The 15,918-nt window shown below is 39.2% G+C and overlaps 1 protein-coding gene across 22 annotated transcripts in view; it reads right to left on the reverse strand.

Moving 5' to 3' along the window:
- The window catches only part of HUWE1 (HECT, UBA and WWE domain containing E3 ubiquitin protein ligase 1), a 160,953-nt gene that overhangs the window by 72,588 nt on the left and 72,447 nt on the right, over positions 1–15,918 (reverse strand). For all 22 annotated transcript variants that reach the window (XM_048213204.2, XM_048213197.2, XM_044380147.3 and 19 more), the window contains 5 exons: positions 8,434–8,540; positions 8,092–8,269; positions 6,417–6,508; positions 5,611–5,822; positions 65–122 (listed from right to left, as the gene is read on the reverse strand). In XM_048213204.2, coding sequence (XP_048069161.1) covers positions 65–122; positions 5,611–5,822; positions 6,417–6,508; positions 8,092–8,269; positions 8,434–8,540 — 647 coding nt within the window. The remainder of the gene's footprint in view (positions 1–64; positions 123–5,610; positions 5,823–6,416; positions 6,509–8,091; positions 8,270–8,433; positions 8,541–15,918) is intronic.

Here is a 15,918-nt window from a genome sequence, read left to right on the forward strand (position 1 = left end):
TAATCCCACACATTTTCCAGAAAAACACACAACTTTACTCAGTTTGCCCTACCATGAATCTTACCACATTAAGGATGTAATCCATGAGGGGAATAGGAATACGCTCCTCTGTACCAACAACCCTGTTAAGGGAGAAAAGAGTGAGTTACACAAATTCACAATACCAGTGCAAGAGAACAAAGTGAGGAAAGGGAAATAGCATGAAATTCTAGGTCCTTTCTCTAAGTCAGACTTCTAGTCTTTAGTATAGCACAGGAAAAAAAAAAAAAAGAGCTGAAATCAATTCTGAAGCTAGCTTTTCTAGCCTGACTAGGTTGAGAGCACAAAAGGAAAAACCAAGCCTTCACAAACCCAGCATTTGCACATTATCGCAAAAGAAACTTCTATCTTAGGCAAACTATCACAGGAGGAACTCATCAATATGAAAATACTAAAAAAAAGCCAGTTTGATTAAGAGACTATTGAAACATCTGAAGACAAGAACTAGACAAAGAAACAAATACAAAAAACATCTTACCATGTTCTTCCATCAGGTTTAAAGTTATAATAGCAGGAAATGGAATTTAATTTTGTTCAAAATTCCATGCTTAGACTGACAAACCATCCAGAACAAAGTTAATCAAAGATGAAGACAACACCCAAGGCCTCCTTTCCTAACAATTTATGCTTGTATCACAACAGTCCCTGAACTATCCCAAAACTGGGATCAGGTCTTTTGTTTCAGATATTTCAATGCTGCACTGCAAATGAGAAGGCTGCGGTAAAGCCATTGCTGCAGAAAATGTAGCATTTAGCCCAATCTTGGCTTTTGCAAGAATAAACAGAGGAAAGAAAACCCATAAAATATATTAAAATGAAACAAAATCTACCTCAAGATAAACCCTAGGAAGGGACAAAACTTGAGTCTAATAAGGAGCATTCTGGATATAGGCTCTTGAAGAAATCTGAGGGGGAAGGGGCAGAAATAAAAGGGAGAAGTAGGGAGAGAGAGAAAGCAAGAGAATTCACATTAAGTTAATAGTCCTTGTATCTGAACAAGATAAGATGTAAATAAAGATTTGCCAGGCATGAGGACACTGACAGCAAAATGCAGACTAGACCTAGTGGAGAGGCATCATGAATGGCTTCAGTGATGAAATATCCAGAGCTAGGGTTTGCAAGGATATTGTGAACACTCTCAATGAAGAATTTAAGGGAAGAACTCCGTACAAAGGCAGGACCTATAAGTCAGAAGTGGAATGATTCCATGGCAAGGCTGCAACCTTTCCTTGACTCTAAAGTTCCTTCTCAGAACCACTGCAGCATTCCCTGCTACTTACAACAATCATCTACCCCAGCTTCGTTGCATCTCCTGGGAAAGAATCCAGATATCCACTTCTACAGCTAAGGAGTGCAGGTGTGGCTCTAGCCCAAATTAAACACTTGTCCCTTTGTAGAAACCAGAGGTAATGGCAAAGAGCCAAAGTAATATCATGAAATGGGACCCAGGTACTTCCTTCATTTGCTAGATAGAAGTTAGGGAGAACAAGAGAAAAAACAAACCAACAGTGGTTCTTAATCCAAATCTAGGAACAAACCTGTTCAATAACCACTTTTTCCATTATCCTAATCTTTTTGCTTCCAGGCTCAGAACATCATACAGGAATAGTACACATGATAAACTCTCCCTAGTAGAAATCCCCCTACCAACTGGTTTTAAGAAAAATTGTAATCTTAATCTCATATGAAACTTTGACCCATAGCATCTTTGAAACAGTTAAGACTGCATTCCCATGATGAATAAAGCAATTTACCTTAACTGTCAAATTAAAAACTTCCTGTCTCCCCTTTCACTAAAACACACCTATTCCCAAATTCAATTTTACATGTGTATTTATGGTACTAGAGCCCTTAATCAGAAGTACAGAAGAAAGATTCCAACTGGGTGTAATAGCACAGTGTATAGGACAACAGGCTTCATGGAATTTTTGGGGTGTGGGAATCATGTCTTTTACTTCCAGCTCTTGAGAAGACACAGCTGCCTTTGGCAAAAAAGTCCTCCCAGTGAGCTACAATTCAGGAAACAACTGCTCTTCTACATTTGCTGCCTTTAAAGCCCAGACACTTGCTATTTAAGTTTCAAAGACCACATGGATTCATATATCCCATTTCTTTCAAGTTGTTCAGGATAGGCAGTTAAGTTAGGCAAAGTAAATGGAATCCACTGCAAAATAAACTATGGTGCCTCAACTAAAAGCCCTGGTTACTCATTAGCAAGTATATTCATCCTCAACAGTATCAGTTTTATTGACATCAAACAGTTTAGAAGGCAGAAGAAAGAGGCCAAAATACAAGTATTTAGAATTACTTGTGACTGTCTCTCAATGTAGAACAAAGCTCCATGTATCTGGGGTAGACTGGAGTGCCTAAATTTCCTCATTCCAGATTGAGCACAAAATCATATGTCTCAAGATCAAATATAAACACTATTTTCAAATACAAGCTGCTGACTTTAGAAAAAATAAGAGAAAAATATTGTTTTAGCCTGGAAAAACCTGGAAACTCAAAAATCCATCCACAGGAGAATAAACACTATGTATATTCATTCAATGAAACACTACTCAGCAATGAAAACAAACCGACAGATGCAACGACATGGATGAATCTCAAAAACACGTTGAACAGAAGCCAGATACAAGTAAGTACATATATCAGATATGGTACACATATGGACTCCATCTATTGTATTTATAGGATATTCTGGAATAGATAAATTCATTCAAAGATGATTAAAATAAGTAGGGGTGCCTGGCTGGCACAGCAGGTTAAGCGTCCAACTCTTGATTTTGGCTCAGGTCATCATCTCAGGGTTGTGAGATCGAGCCCTGTGTTGGGCTCTGCACTCAGTGGGGACTCTATTTGAGGATTCTCTTCCTCTGCCCACCCCCTGGCAATGCGCACTCTCTCTCTCTAAAATACTCAAAAAAAAAAAAAGAAAGAAAAAGGAATAAGCAGCTGCCTCACTTTAGGGTAGAGAAATGGGAATCTTAAGATCTATGCAGTTTATAGAAATTAAACCTCAATAACTATAGACTCTGAGAAACAAACTGAGGGCTTCAGAGGGGAGGGGGGTGGGGGAATGGGACAGGCTGGTGATGGTTAGTAAGGAGGGCACGTATTGCATGGTGCACTCACTGGGTGTTATACACAACTAATGAATCATGGAACTTTACATCAAAAACCAGGGACGTACTGTATGGTGACTAACATAATAAAAAATATTATTATAAAAACAACAAAAAAATAAACCTCAATAAAAAACATTGGAAAAAATTTACTCATGTGTTTAAGGCACTGGACAACAGATGAGGACGTGTGAGACTGGAATTTGTTTGGGAGTCCCACTGAAGAATTCTGCATTGGGGTGAATTGGGGGATACAAACAAGACTTCTGGAGAGAGGGGACAGCACGCAGTGTAAATTTTTCCAAGCCTCTTCCCATACTGGCACAAAGTACATAGTAACTCCCACATAACAACTACCTGGGATAAGGAGATAAAAGAACTCCCTTTAATATATTGTGGCTTTCGAGATGGAGGTTCAGTTTAGGCAGTTTCTTGCTTTTCCTTCCAGCCTTAATAATCCAGAGTGACCCAACTGAGGCTTCTGAAGGTGGCAGAAGTGGGAAATATGTATGTGTCAACATTTGTAAGACTCTTAGGTATGGTATGTGAATGAGGTAGTGATGAACACCCAGACCATGCAGAGTATAGAAAAACATCAATACCATGGAACAGCAATTACTAGTCCTCTGTAGCTTTAGAAGCTACATATGACTAACACTATGGTAGAGTATTAATGCTGTGGGTGCCTACATTTTCAGTGTCTCTTCATTCGCATTCATGTTTCATAAGAACCCACCTCTCTTGACATTTAAGACTCAGGAAATGCCTTCATCTAATGCTCTTGAGTCATTCCATCAAAGCGCCAAATGAACATTTACTGACCGATTATCTGCTATACAGAAAGAAATCAGGATACACTGTAAAATGAGACATTGTCCCTGCCCTGGAGGAGCATACAGATTAATGGGAGAAACGATTAGAATGTATGAATAATTCTAACAAAACTTGGAAGAACACAAAAGACTTCCCATTTGGAGGTAAAGGAAAAGCTCCTTTAAGAATGTGACATTTGAGCTGGCTTTGCAGGAATTTGGTAGATAGAAAAGAAGGAAATAATTTGGGGTTGGGGGGACAAATATGGGTAGAACACAGGGACATATATCCCAAGAAAAGCATGGAATAAAAAAATACAAGGGTGTGAGAAAAACGTCAATTTACTATGACAGCTTAAAATGTGGGCACGTTAGATCTAAGGTGTCTAGAAGATATTCAGGTAGAGAAAAAGTTATATGCAGATGAACATGCACAGCCTCACTCAAAACCACCCTCCTACTCCTCAAGTTTAAGAAATCCTTCCCTTGTCTTGTAGCCAGGAAAGGAAATGTCATCCCAGTAGGGTGATTGACAATCAAGGGTGTGGCAAGTAAGCACAGATAGTGATTCCTCTGCATATAAAGTCTTGCTTTCTTTCTGGTGTTTTCCTCTTCGGGAAAGAGAACATTTTAATCAAAATAGAAGATGCTGCTAGAATGAAGGTAGAGTTGCCATCTCAGACAAGGGTAAGACATCTGCTCAACAAAGCAACGTACTTAGTAGTTAATGCATCTCCTCCAAAACAAACGAAAAAAAAAAAAAAAAAAAAAAGAAAAACCCAAAGAAACCTCATACCAACAGGCTCATCACCTCCTGGAGCTCCAAAAGGGCACACCAGTTTTGGAGTCTAGGCCTTTGCTCCTTCTATGCACCTCGCCATAATTTTCTCTTAAAGTTCCAAGCCATCCTTCAAGACCAGCCGCCCTAAAACATTCCTGCTTTTCTCAGAACTAGTTATCTATAAACGAAAAGAGCACTTATTAAATGGATAAATGCATGACAGTTCAGAGGGATCACACCCTCTTCTACCATGAATGTAATTAAGAGTTAGAGCTACAAGTTACATTTCATCCCTTGCATGTGAACAATATAAGCTCAAAGAGCCTGGTAGATTATCCACTACCAGCCAGCAGTTTTTAAGCCCATCCCCATCTCACCATCCAGGTAGTCAATTTTTATGTAAAACTAAACTTAAATAACTTCTGATTTATCTAGAATAAACAGATAGTAATCAAAAGCAAAGACCAACCAAAAACAAATCCCTGTAATTTTTAAAGACTTAGGAGACAGGCTTCAAAAGTGCAATGTTTCATTATGTGCTCACTTATGCAAACAATCAAGCAATGAAGCAAATACCAAATCAACAATGCGGAAAAAGTCCTCTGAGAAAAGCCCATTAACTTGATATAGGAAATTGATTCAATTCCATGAACAAATTTTGAAGAAAGACACCTTGTTAAGGCAACCAATACAATTAAATATGAAAGCATAAATGACAAACAATGGTCAAAGAAAGAAAAAACTAGACTCTTAGGGCTCGAAGAACCTTATAATGAACCAACTCCCTTGCTTTTATGGATGAAAATGACATGCCTACGATCACAAGGCTAGGGAACCTGTCTCAAACACTTACTGTTGATTAGGCTCGGTTTCATTCTGTTGGGTAGAATTAAAGCTCTGCATGGCCTGTACTTCTTCTTCCTCCTCATCCTCACTAGAGGCCTCTTCTGCAGCATGATTAGATCTTGGAGGAGGAGCAGTGGCAGTGCCATCTGCCTTCTGGATTGATGGCTTCTGACAGATGTATTTAGGGTCTCTTCCAAGATTACAGATTTCTTCAAGTAACTAAAAGACACAGGAAATAGGATTATTTATTAGTAAATAAGAAATGGGGGACAACTAACATTTTTGGAGCATTTTCTATGTGTTATACACATAAATGCCAAAACACTTTATACATGTATATATGATATATCACTCCTGGAATATAATCATCAATCCTATTTTACAAACAAGGGAACTGAAGTTCTGAAGTTAAATAACTTGTTCAGGGTCACATGGATGTTAAGTGACTGAATGACTAACTCCATGTCCTAATTCACAAGCACCAGGAACTCATAAACTATACAGGCAACTGGCAGGGATACTAAATGTGAAAAAAAAAAATCATGAAACAAAGATTAGAAAAAGTAATATGCTTTTACAAATAGAAGCTAAATCCTGGCAACTTGTTAATATTCTATAGAAGAAAGCAATACTTAAGTGACTTTTTGGGGGAGGAGGACAAAGGACCAACCCAAGGACATGGAGAAAATAAGGTAGACATAATCCTCTTTTAGGCCTGGCCCAAGAATCCAAATGACCTCCAGCAGGTCTTTTTTTCTTAAAACCCCCCTTAACTGCTCTCTCATGCCCATGGTCAGCCTTATCACTTCCCACCTTGATGATCGCAGTCGTTGCATCTGTTTTGAGGGTGGGCTGATGTCTCATGAGCTCATCAACAGCACTCCCCAGGTTAGATGCAGTATCCCCTAAAGCAAAAAACGAACTGTTAGAAAGACTAAAGAAAACAGAATTTGAGCTATCTTCTCTGCCAATGAGGAGGAAAGAAGAAACTGAACTGGTAGTTGTGATTTTCTAATGCCATGCTTTCTCAAATGAATTCACACGAACTTCTGAAAGCAAATCACTGGGGAGGAAGAAGAAAACCTCATCAGTCTATTGAGCATATTTTAAAATAGCCGTGTATACTACACTCTACCCTGGCAATCTCTACTGCCAAGGTCTGAACTAGTACTGTAAAGAGAGACAAAAGAAAGAAGCATAAACCATTAATCCTCTTGCTGCCCCAATAAAGAATGATAATGGCTAGAATGCTACCGTGGTGGCTGAAAGGACGAAGCATACTTGTGAAAACCAGATTCTTTCTGGAGCCCTACCGTATCACTATTCCTCAATAATATGGTCTCAAATACACTGAGAAGGAAATCTACTCATTTGTGACTATTTTGGGGCCTTGGATATTAGAATAGAAGATTACTAAGATCAGCACCTCAGGACTTTGTATCTCCTGTTGCTACAGACTAGACAGAGGATCTGGAAATATACTGCCCCTAATACCCGTTTTTTACTAGCACCATGACAGTACATCTAACAATGAACTGTTGATAGTCCGAGGAACACCACCCCTTATTTGCCAATATCCAAAGGTTACTGGGAGCAAGTCCTCAGCCTCTCTCAAGCTCTGGCCACTGAGGCGTCAAAGTGGCACAGAATGATGACAGGTGGAAATCTGGATTCCTAAGGAGACCCTTTTCCCCTTCTGCCAGACCCCACGCCCCAGGTAACTTTGCCCCCAAGATCTCCACTGGCTAATTCCTGCTCCCCTGGGTTCTCCCACTGAGGTAGTAGTGCAGTGCAGGTCCCGCCTCCTGGGGTCCATGTGGGAATCCAGCACTGCTCCTCTTGCCCTAACCCAAGAGGAGGGGGCACAGCCTCTGTGAGTCACTCTTCTATAGTTCCGCTTCTGACCCGCCCAAATGCTACAGCCAATTGGAGCGTGAGGGTATGGCCTGGAGGTACCACCTGAAGATTTGGAGCCACTCAGGGCACCTGAGATCTGCTCCCTTCAGTGGCCTAGGAAGGGAAAGGTTTCTATGGCCAAAGTGGTGGTGGTGTTTTTTTTTAATGTTCAGTTAGCCACTGTATAGTAGTACATCATTAGTTTTTGATGTAGTGCTCGATGATTCATTAGTTATGTGTAATAGCCAGTACTCATCACAACACGTGCCCTCCTTAATACCCATCACCTTATTACCCCTTCCCTCCACCCCCTCCCCTCTGAAATCCCCAATCTGTGGCCAAAGTTTGGTTTTCCCAAAAGTAGTACAATTTTGGATTAAAACTTTGAACTTTTGAACACACACACACACACACGAATAGTAACATAGTGATAACTATAGTGATAATTCCCATTAAGCCCTCTAGCATACCTAGCCAGAGAAATGATGTGAGGTCAAGAAAGGGTTTCCTTGCCAATTGGTGGCTTGATAGTCATCTAAAATCTTGGCACAACAGCAAACCCATTATTATAAGATAAATCCTGGTGACTTACCAAGAGGATCAGAACTCCTCCTCCTTCGCATGGCTGGGAGGTAATCTGGAGACAGAAGAACTTTGAAAAGACGTTCAAAAGGCTGACACTGTACAAATGACTGAAGACCTCGGGCATTCAAGCAGAGTGCACTGAATACATTTGGGAGGGAGCCAAGGACTTCACGGGTAGCAGGAACCTAGACAGAAGATCAAGTGAGTCTGAAGACCTCTAAAAGCGTTCAGGTGTAGATGCCACGAAACTTTGACCAGGGTATTGCATAGAGAGATAGTAGGGGAGGGGCATATTGTGGGGAGGGGTATGCACAGAGCATTCTTTACAGAGAAGCAGTAAAGGACTCACATCTTTGATAAGCAGTGCATGAAGCATAACATCTGTTAATCCATTGTCCTGGAGTGAGGACAGCAGTGATGGTTCTTGAAATACAAACACAGTCACCACTTCAGTAGCTAAAAAAGATGAGAAATAGAAGAAACTGAGAGATTCTTCACAGGTATTAACAACAAAACTCCAGGCTTAAAAAACACATACTCTACGTACAACAATTTAAATACTTGTACTTACTCTGAAATAAAAGCTCCTAATACTGTTGCATTAGAAGATCACTATTAAGAATTAGGTGACAAACCTTCAAGATTTTTATGGGCAATGTACACGTATAATGATAATTAACAATACCATACTGAATACTGAAAAATATACCAAGAGAGCAGATTTCAGGTGCTTTCATCACATAAAAAAAAGGTAACTATGTGAGATGATTTGTTAATTAGCTTCATGATAGAAACTATTTCACTTATATACACACCAGATCATGTTCTACATCTTAAATATATATAATTTTATTAAGAAATATAAATTATACTGCTACATAACCTGTTTCTTTTAAATTATAATATACACCGTATATTCTCCTTTAATTTCCCTGTCACTACACTACAGTTCATTCCATTTGAATGGCTGCATACCATTCCACTAAATACATGACCACCGTGGATATAAACCAGTACACAATTACGAGAACGGATAAATCTAAAAACACACCATTTTTTAATTTAAAATGCAGGGAAAATATCTAAGATGGGGGGTGGTTTCCTCAGTTGAATTGAATGTAAACAACTGATGGAATGGACAAAACGTCTTCTCAAAAGCCTTTTAGCAATTTTAAAATACCATTACCAATGTTAAGAGTTCTTAGGTATTAATCTGACCAATTTTTGACAATATGATATTTAACATGGGCTGTATAGACTATTATCAGTGCTCAAGAGGAAATTAATGCATTCATTAAAAGATAACCAAAAGTAAAGCTAGAAATAGAAAAAAATAGCATTTAATGAACTGCAAACAAATAGCATGAATATTCGAAACCAATAACTAACCCTCTGAAAAGACTGAAAAAGCTTACAAGCTTATGGGAAACCCAAGAAAAGCAAGCAATATGTCAGCAATGACAAAAGGAGATCTAACCAGATTCAGAATAAAATTCTTTTACAAACTGTATGCTAACAAGTGAAATGCAATGCTTTTGTAAGAAAATGTCATAAAAACTGACTCTCAAGAAATGATAGCAAAGCAGACTAGCCTAATAACCACAAGAATTTTTAAAAGTAAAAATACCAAGTAACAGAAAGGCACCAAACCAACAGTTTTATTATTTTTCAAAAGATTTTATTTATTCATTTATCAGAGAGAGCGAGCGCGTGTGCAGACAAGCAGGAAGAGCGGCAGGCAGAAGGAGAAGCAGGCTCCCTGCTGAGCAAGGAGCCCAATGTAGGACTTGATCCCAGGACCCTGGGACCATGACCTGAGCCGAAGGCAGACGCTTAACTGACTGAGCCACCCAGGTGTCCCTAAACTGACAGTTTTAGATGTGAGATTATTAAACCTTCTAGGAGCAATTAAGACAAGGCTTCCCAACTCACTGTATGAGATTTAAAAATTTTGATTTTAAAACCTGACAAAGAGGGTGCACACACATAAAATATTAATAAACTACATATAAAACAAAGCTGTAATGCTGATAACTGAGATCTAAAACTCAGTTCAAGATGGTGAACAGAGCACCTTTCATCTACACCAAATGTCACTGAAAGGGCAAATATATGACAATTAATGGGGACCAACAGTTGTCAATGGCCTTTGGGACTTCTGATGGACTACAAACCTATGGAAAATGGAAGTCCTTTTTTGGGTTCCTTATTGGTATACAACCTTCCATAGACTTTTTTTTTTTTTTACAAATGTCTAAAATTGAGTATTCAATTTTACTACTAGAGGTTCTAGTGTTCTACTAGGTTACTAAGACATCAGATCTGTTATTTTATCATGGTCTAACTATAATGCTATGTCATAATGCTATGTGCAATGGGACAGTTTAAACGATCTTTTAAAATTAACAGATGACCAAATATTAGAATTTAAAAAGGAAACACAAAAACCAACTGGCTCCACGTGCAACCTAGCAACTGACTCCTAAGAGTTAAGCAATGAAAGATAACTCTTAAAAAATTAATGATAAAAATCACATTCCAGAACCTACAAAACCCATAAAACAGCAATAATGTGTTAAGACAAAGGGTCCTTCAAGAATAAGGAAATAGCTACAAATTTACAAAGTTGGTAAAAAAATTTTATAACTTTGATTATGCAATAGGCATCTTGAAAGATTACGCAGAGAAATTCTCTCAGAAAGTGACATGAGATCAACATGGTAGGCATACTAGCTATACAATAGGGTTTCCAAGAGAGAATATGTAAGTTAAAAGGAACCAAAGGAATTTTCCTGAAGAAAAAATTATCAGATTTTAAAAAGGGCCTAACCAAGTGCTATGAGAGAATACTCAAAAGAAACAGAACTAAGTTATGTCCTGGTAAAATTGGTAAACTCCAAAAGAGAAAATGAAGTTACCTACAAAGGAACAATAACCAGTTTAACATCATGGTTATCTACAATACGTAACATTAGAAGACCATGGAAAAATGTCCACAAAATTCTTAAAGAATAAGAAGTGTAACACTTCAAAAATTACCCAAAGATGTACTCCAACAAAATGAAACGTGAATCAGAAAAGGAAAGTCAAAGAGTTACTAAAAAAAAAAGGACAAAGAAGACGATGAGAAAGGGGTGATGTGAAGGCGCAGGTTGAAGACCTTATCTTGTCCAGTTCGGCAGAAGACGGAGTAAGAAATTTTTAAAGTTTAGATGTCGATAAAATATAAGAATAACCATTACAAAAAAGGAGTAAGAAAACTAGTGTAAGATTCGGAATATGAAAAAAATTAACATAAGACACAAGACTTTAGGAAAAAGAAAAACGAACATATTGGTGATCACAAAAAAATACATTAACATAGAAACTTCTTAAGATAAAAAGGCACAATACTTCAACAAATCATTCTGTTGAAAACAACTAAAAGCTGGATTAAACACCTGAAATGTCTTTTAAAATGTTTAGAGCAAAGTAAATTATAATTAAAGGTCCAAAATAAGTCAAAACATGAACTCACAGCCTCAGACTTTTGTCTTAATAGCACAGGGACACACCTTCATTGAATAGGAAATCCAGTAGAAAGGGAGTCCATTTATGTTACAGATGGCAGTAACACCAATCACATGTGATGGAACCGGCTGGAAAGTTGCTGCTTTCCAACCCATAACCAGGTCACTCCTGATAAAGGATGGGTCTTCAAGAGTCAGCCCAACTAGAGAGCAGACCACAGTCATTTTGGCATCGGAGAACACCTCAATAAAGGTATGATCCTTGTGCATATTTTTATAGACTCCTGGATGGTAGCTAACTGGGTAGCCTCAGTGGGTTTTTGGTCGATGGGCTCAAAAGTTACCACATTCAGTATCATGCCCTATCAGGCTTTCTACATTGGGAACATACTGCTGCTCAGATTTCGCATACTACAATTAAAGCCTGATGTCTCACTCATACCAAGGCTGTCACATAGGAAGCTCATTTTTATGCCACAGCTGACTAATTTGTTCACACTTCTCAAATAAGCTCAGATATTACTCCCTGCCCTCAGCTCAACAGGTCCCATGAGACTTCCAGCGATCGCAATCTCCAGACCCTTAATATTTGGGCTCAATGCCATAGCATCCAATGTTACTGGCCCTGGCTCAAATTCTGCTTACCAATGTCATCTTTGCACCCTGTCCTGCCATCGGCATCATGGTCAATGGGAATCCTTCTCTGACTGGCAAATTCATTTTATTGAGCCACTGCCCCAATCTGCTGGTGCAAGTTACTATTCCCTCACAAAGATTCAATGTTACACAAGCCTGCTCTTGGTTTATTCCTCCTGCCATGCTATTGCCAACACTTAATATAGGCCTCACTAAATGTTTCCTTTTAGCTTCAAAATAACACTGACTCTGATGTGAGTACATATTTTATTCATTCAGAATGGGCATGGACAATAAAAACAAGGCATCACCTGGATCTTCCAATTTGTCTTATCATCTGCAGACAGCAGACCTAACACAAAATCATAATAGCCTACTTAAGGGCCTGCTCTTAAATTTTAAAAAATGGACAATGGTCTCCTAACTGGTCTCTTTTACCCACTTTTTCTTAGTTATCCTGAATTCTCAACCTTTCAAGTCATATGGCATCCTAACAAAATGCAACAAGGACCTCCCTATTCCTTTTCTAGCCATAAAAGGAACACTTTCCATGTATGAATCTGTAATACCCAAAAAGAAACCCTTCTCACTTGAAGACACCGCCCCTTTTTGATCTTGGTGCAACCTATGCTAGATTGGTGCCTGTATTTAGAGTGGGTAACAGAAAGGGATCCACTGAAAATTGAGGGCCTTTGCTCTTTTGACTATTCTGTATGCCACCAAAAAAAGGTCTTTGCTGAAGTCTTTTCCCAATACAATCGTTTTAAAGGTTCGTTAACTGGAGGTTTCCTCTTTGTAGGAAATGGACGTCTTGGTGTCTGCCTATTCCCACACCTACAATTTTATGGTTCTTCTAAAAAGAAAAGGAAGATCTTAAATTAGTTCCCAGTACTAACATTCTTAAGTAGGGATGCTAGCTCTGGATCCACCCTATTAGAGATAATGAATGGGAAACCACTACAGGATAACAATGGGATAACAATGCCTGTGACTTAAATAATAAATGGACACCTCCATCATGTCAAGACCTATAGGTCTCAACGGGTCTGAAAATATTATGGAACACTCTGGTTCTGGTTGGCCTAGCAATGTCAAATCTGGCTCATGGCCTGCGTCTGGGAGTCTACCATTCCAACTCAATGTCAGACTCTTTGGTTTATGCCCATGCTGTGACCTCAACTGCTTGGAGATGTTCAATCAGTCCACAGTTCCCTGTAAGAAATTACTCTGTAACTACTAGAGACAAAGAATACTGAAAATCAATCACTTCTGTAATTATTTCTCAAATGTGTAAAACCTTCCATCAAAGTTTTGGGGTTAGGCCAGGACTCCCATCAACTCAGTATCCTAGATGATGATTTCAGCACAATTGATAGTCCTGGTATCAGTAGTGAAAGCCCTAAATGTTAACTGCCCCTGTAATGGGTGGCTACATCACTCGTCACAATTCCAATGGCTGCATCAGCTGACTTTCCCTAATCTGACAGTCTCACACTTTACTTTCCATTATTCCACCATCACTGCACCAACATTTCCCATCTTCCTCAACCTAAAAGACAGTATTTATATAAAAAAATCTAGCAATATTCACATGTGCCCAAGCCCAGGCAATCAGTTATACAAATAACTCTTGTCCCCTGGGAGGTCTTCAATATTCATATTGACTATCTGCCACCCTCTCTGGTTAAGTAGTCCATAATAACCATCATGGTGTTGGCATCAGCTAGGCTAGAACAGAGCACAAGTGTATTTAAACAGATTGTAATGCAGCAGGGCCAAGACAGGAAGCGACAGAAGAAAAAGAAGTTGGGGAAATTAAAAAGGGATACAGTTGGGTATAAAATGGGGTAGAATAGTCAAGAGGTTGAATTTAGGAAGACTCAGAATCCTTATTTGGTTGGTTTTAGCACAGATTTGTCGCAGCAGGATAGCACAACCTCACAACATGCTTCCTTACTTTTTCATGCCCTTCCTACCCTTCCCCACCAATCCAGAGTCTAGACAATGATGCCCCTCTTGCTGAGACTATTTTGCCCTTGCATGTCTGCCCTGATGTAATTTGGCCACTAGAAATTCCACCCTCAAGCCCCCTTGGGCTACTGGATCTCCTCTGACACAACTCCTGTTCAGCAAGGTCATACATACACTCTACTCCACCAACCGCTCCCTTCTAATCCATACACCCTGACCTGTGTCCTATGGGTATTTAGTATCCAGGTATCCCAGATCCAATCAGAATGTCTAGCTTGTTCATTAAGTCTTGCCACAGAAGGGAGCACTGGGCCATCTTTTTATCTTTTATATTGGGCTGCATCACCATCTTTGGTGTAATGGGCACAAGATTAGGTGTTTCAAATTCTGTGACATAGATGCATCTTATAGAGGCTACCCAAACAACGGCACAACTCCTGGCCAACCACATAAACCAAACAGCTCAAGCCTTAGTAGCGCTTAATGAGGGACAAAGCAGTCTAGTTGAGTATCCGACTCTTGGTTTTAGGGCAGGTCACAATCTTGGGGTTGTGGGATCAAGCCTCGCGCTGAGCTCCACGCCAAATGTGGAGTCTGCCTGAGATTCTTTCCCCCTTTCCTCCCTGCTCCACCCCCCACCTGTGCATGCACGTGCACACTCTAATAAATAAATAAATAAAATCTTAAAACAGATTGGTATTAAACTACTGTTATTTTAAGGCGGTGTTTGTGCCTTAAAGGGGACTTCCTGCTGCATGTGGGTCAATAATACAGGTAAGGTATCCAGAACAGTTCAAATAAAACAACAAAATAAATAGCCAACTACATTAAAAAATGTGCCACGAGATTATCAGGCCCCCATTAATTTCTTTTCCTGGCTGTCTCCTTCTGGCTAGGGTGAAAGGCTCCACACTATCATTTATGGAGCTACAATAATAACTGTTGGCCTAATTATTTTGAGTTGGCTTTGCAAATTTGGTCCCTCTCAAGTACAAGTTATTTATGGGAAACAAGGAAGGTTACTATGCTAATTCAAACAGCAGGGATGAATTAAGACTCTAGACAAGGAATTTTGACCTCCACTAATATTTGCTTTAGTACTCCAAGTCTCATTTCTGGCTTCCCGTGTCATTATGAGGGCTGACCTGCTCCCCACCTCCACCCCATAAGCACACATGTCCTCTTGCTGCCTCCTTTCAACTTCCCCTTTATAAGATGCCTCTGCACTTGCTTTTCCCTCTCTGTTTTTGGGCTTTCAACCAGAGAGAGCCATCCTTCTTCCCTGCATCGTGACTTGGGACCTCTCCACCTGTGTAACAAATCTTCAATCATACTAAAGAACTGCTGTCATGAGTTCTGCCATATGAACCTAACCTTGGGAGGGTGCAAGTTGCTCTAGTGTAAGAGAACACTTCCTCAACCTGATAAAGAGGAACAAAACCTTTTGCTAACCTCAATTTTAATGGTGAAATACTGAATGCTTTCCCCTGAGCTCAGGAACAAAGCAAAGAGGCCCATTCTCACTACCTCTATTTGGCATTTAATTGGAAATCTTTGCCAATGCAGTAAGACATAAAAAGCAAAATGATTATTAAAAAAAGAACTATTTGTAGATGACAAGACTATACAAAATATCTTAAGAAATTAACAAATCAATTATGAACTACTAAGTGAATTTAGCAAGGTCATAGGATACAAACTTAAAATATAAAAACCCG

Source organism: Ursus arctos, chromosome X, assembly GCF_023065955.2.
Source record: "Ursus arctos isolate Adak ecotype North America chromosome X, UrsArc2.0, whole genome shotgun sequence".
Lineage (NCBI taxonomy): Eukaryota > Metazoa > Chordata > Mammalia > Carnivora > Ursidae > Ursus > Ursus arctos.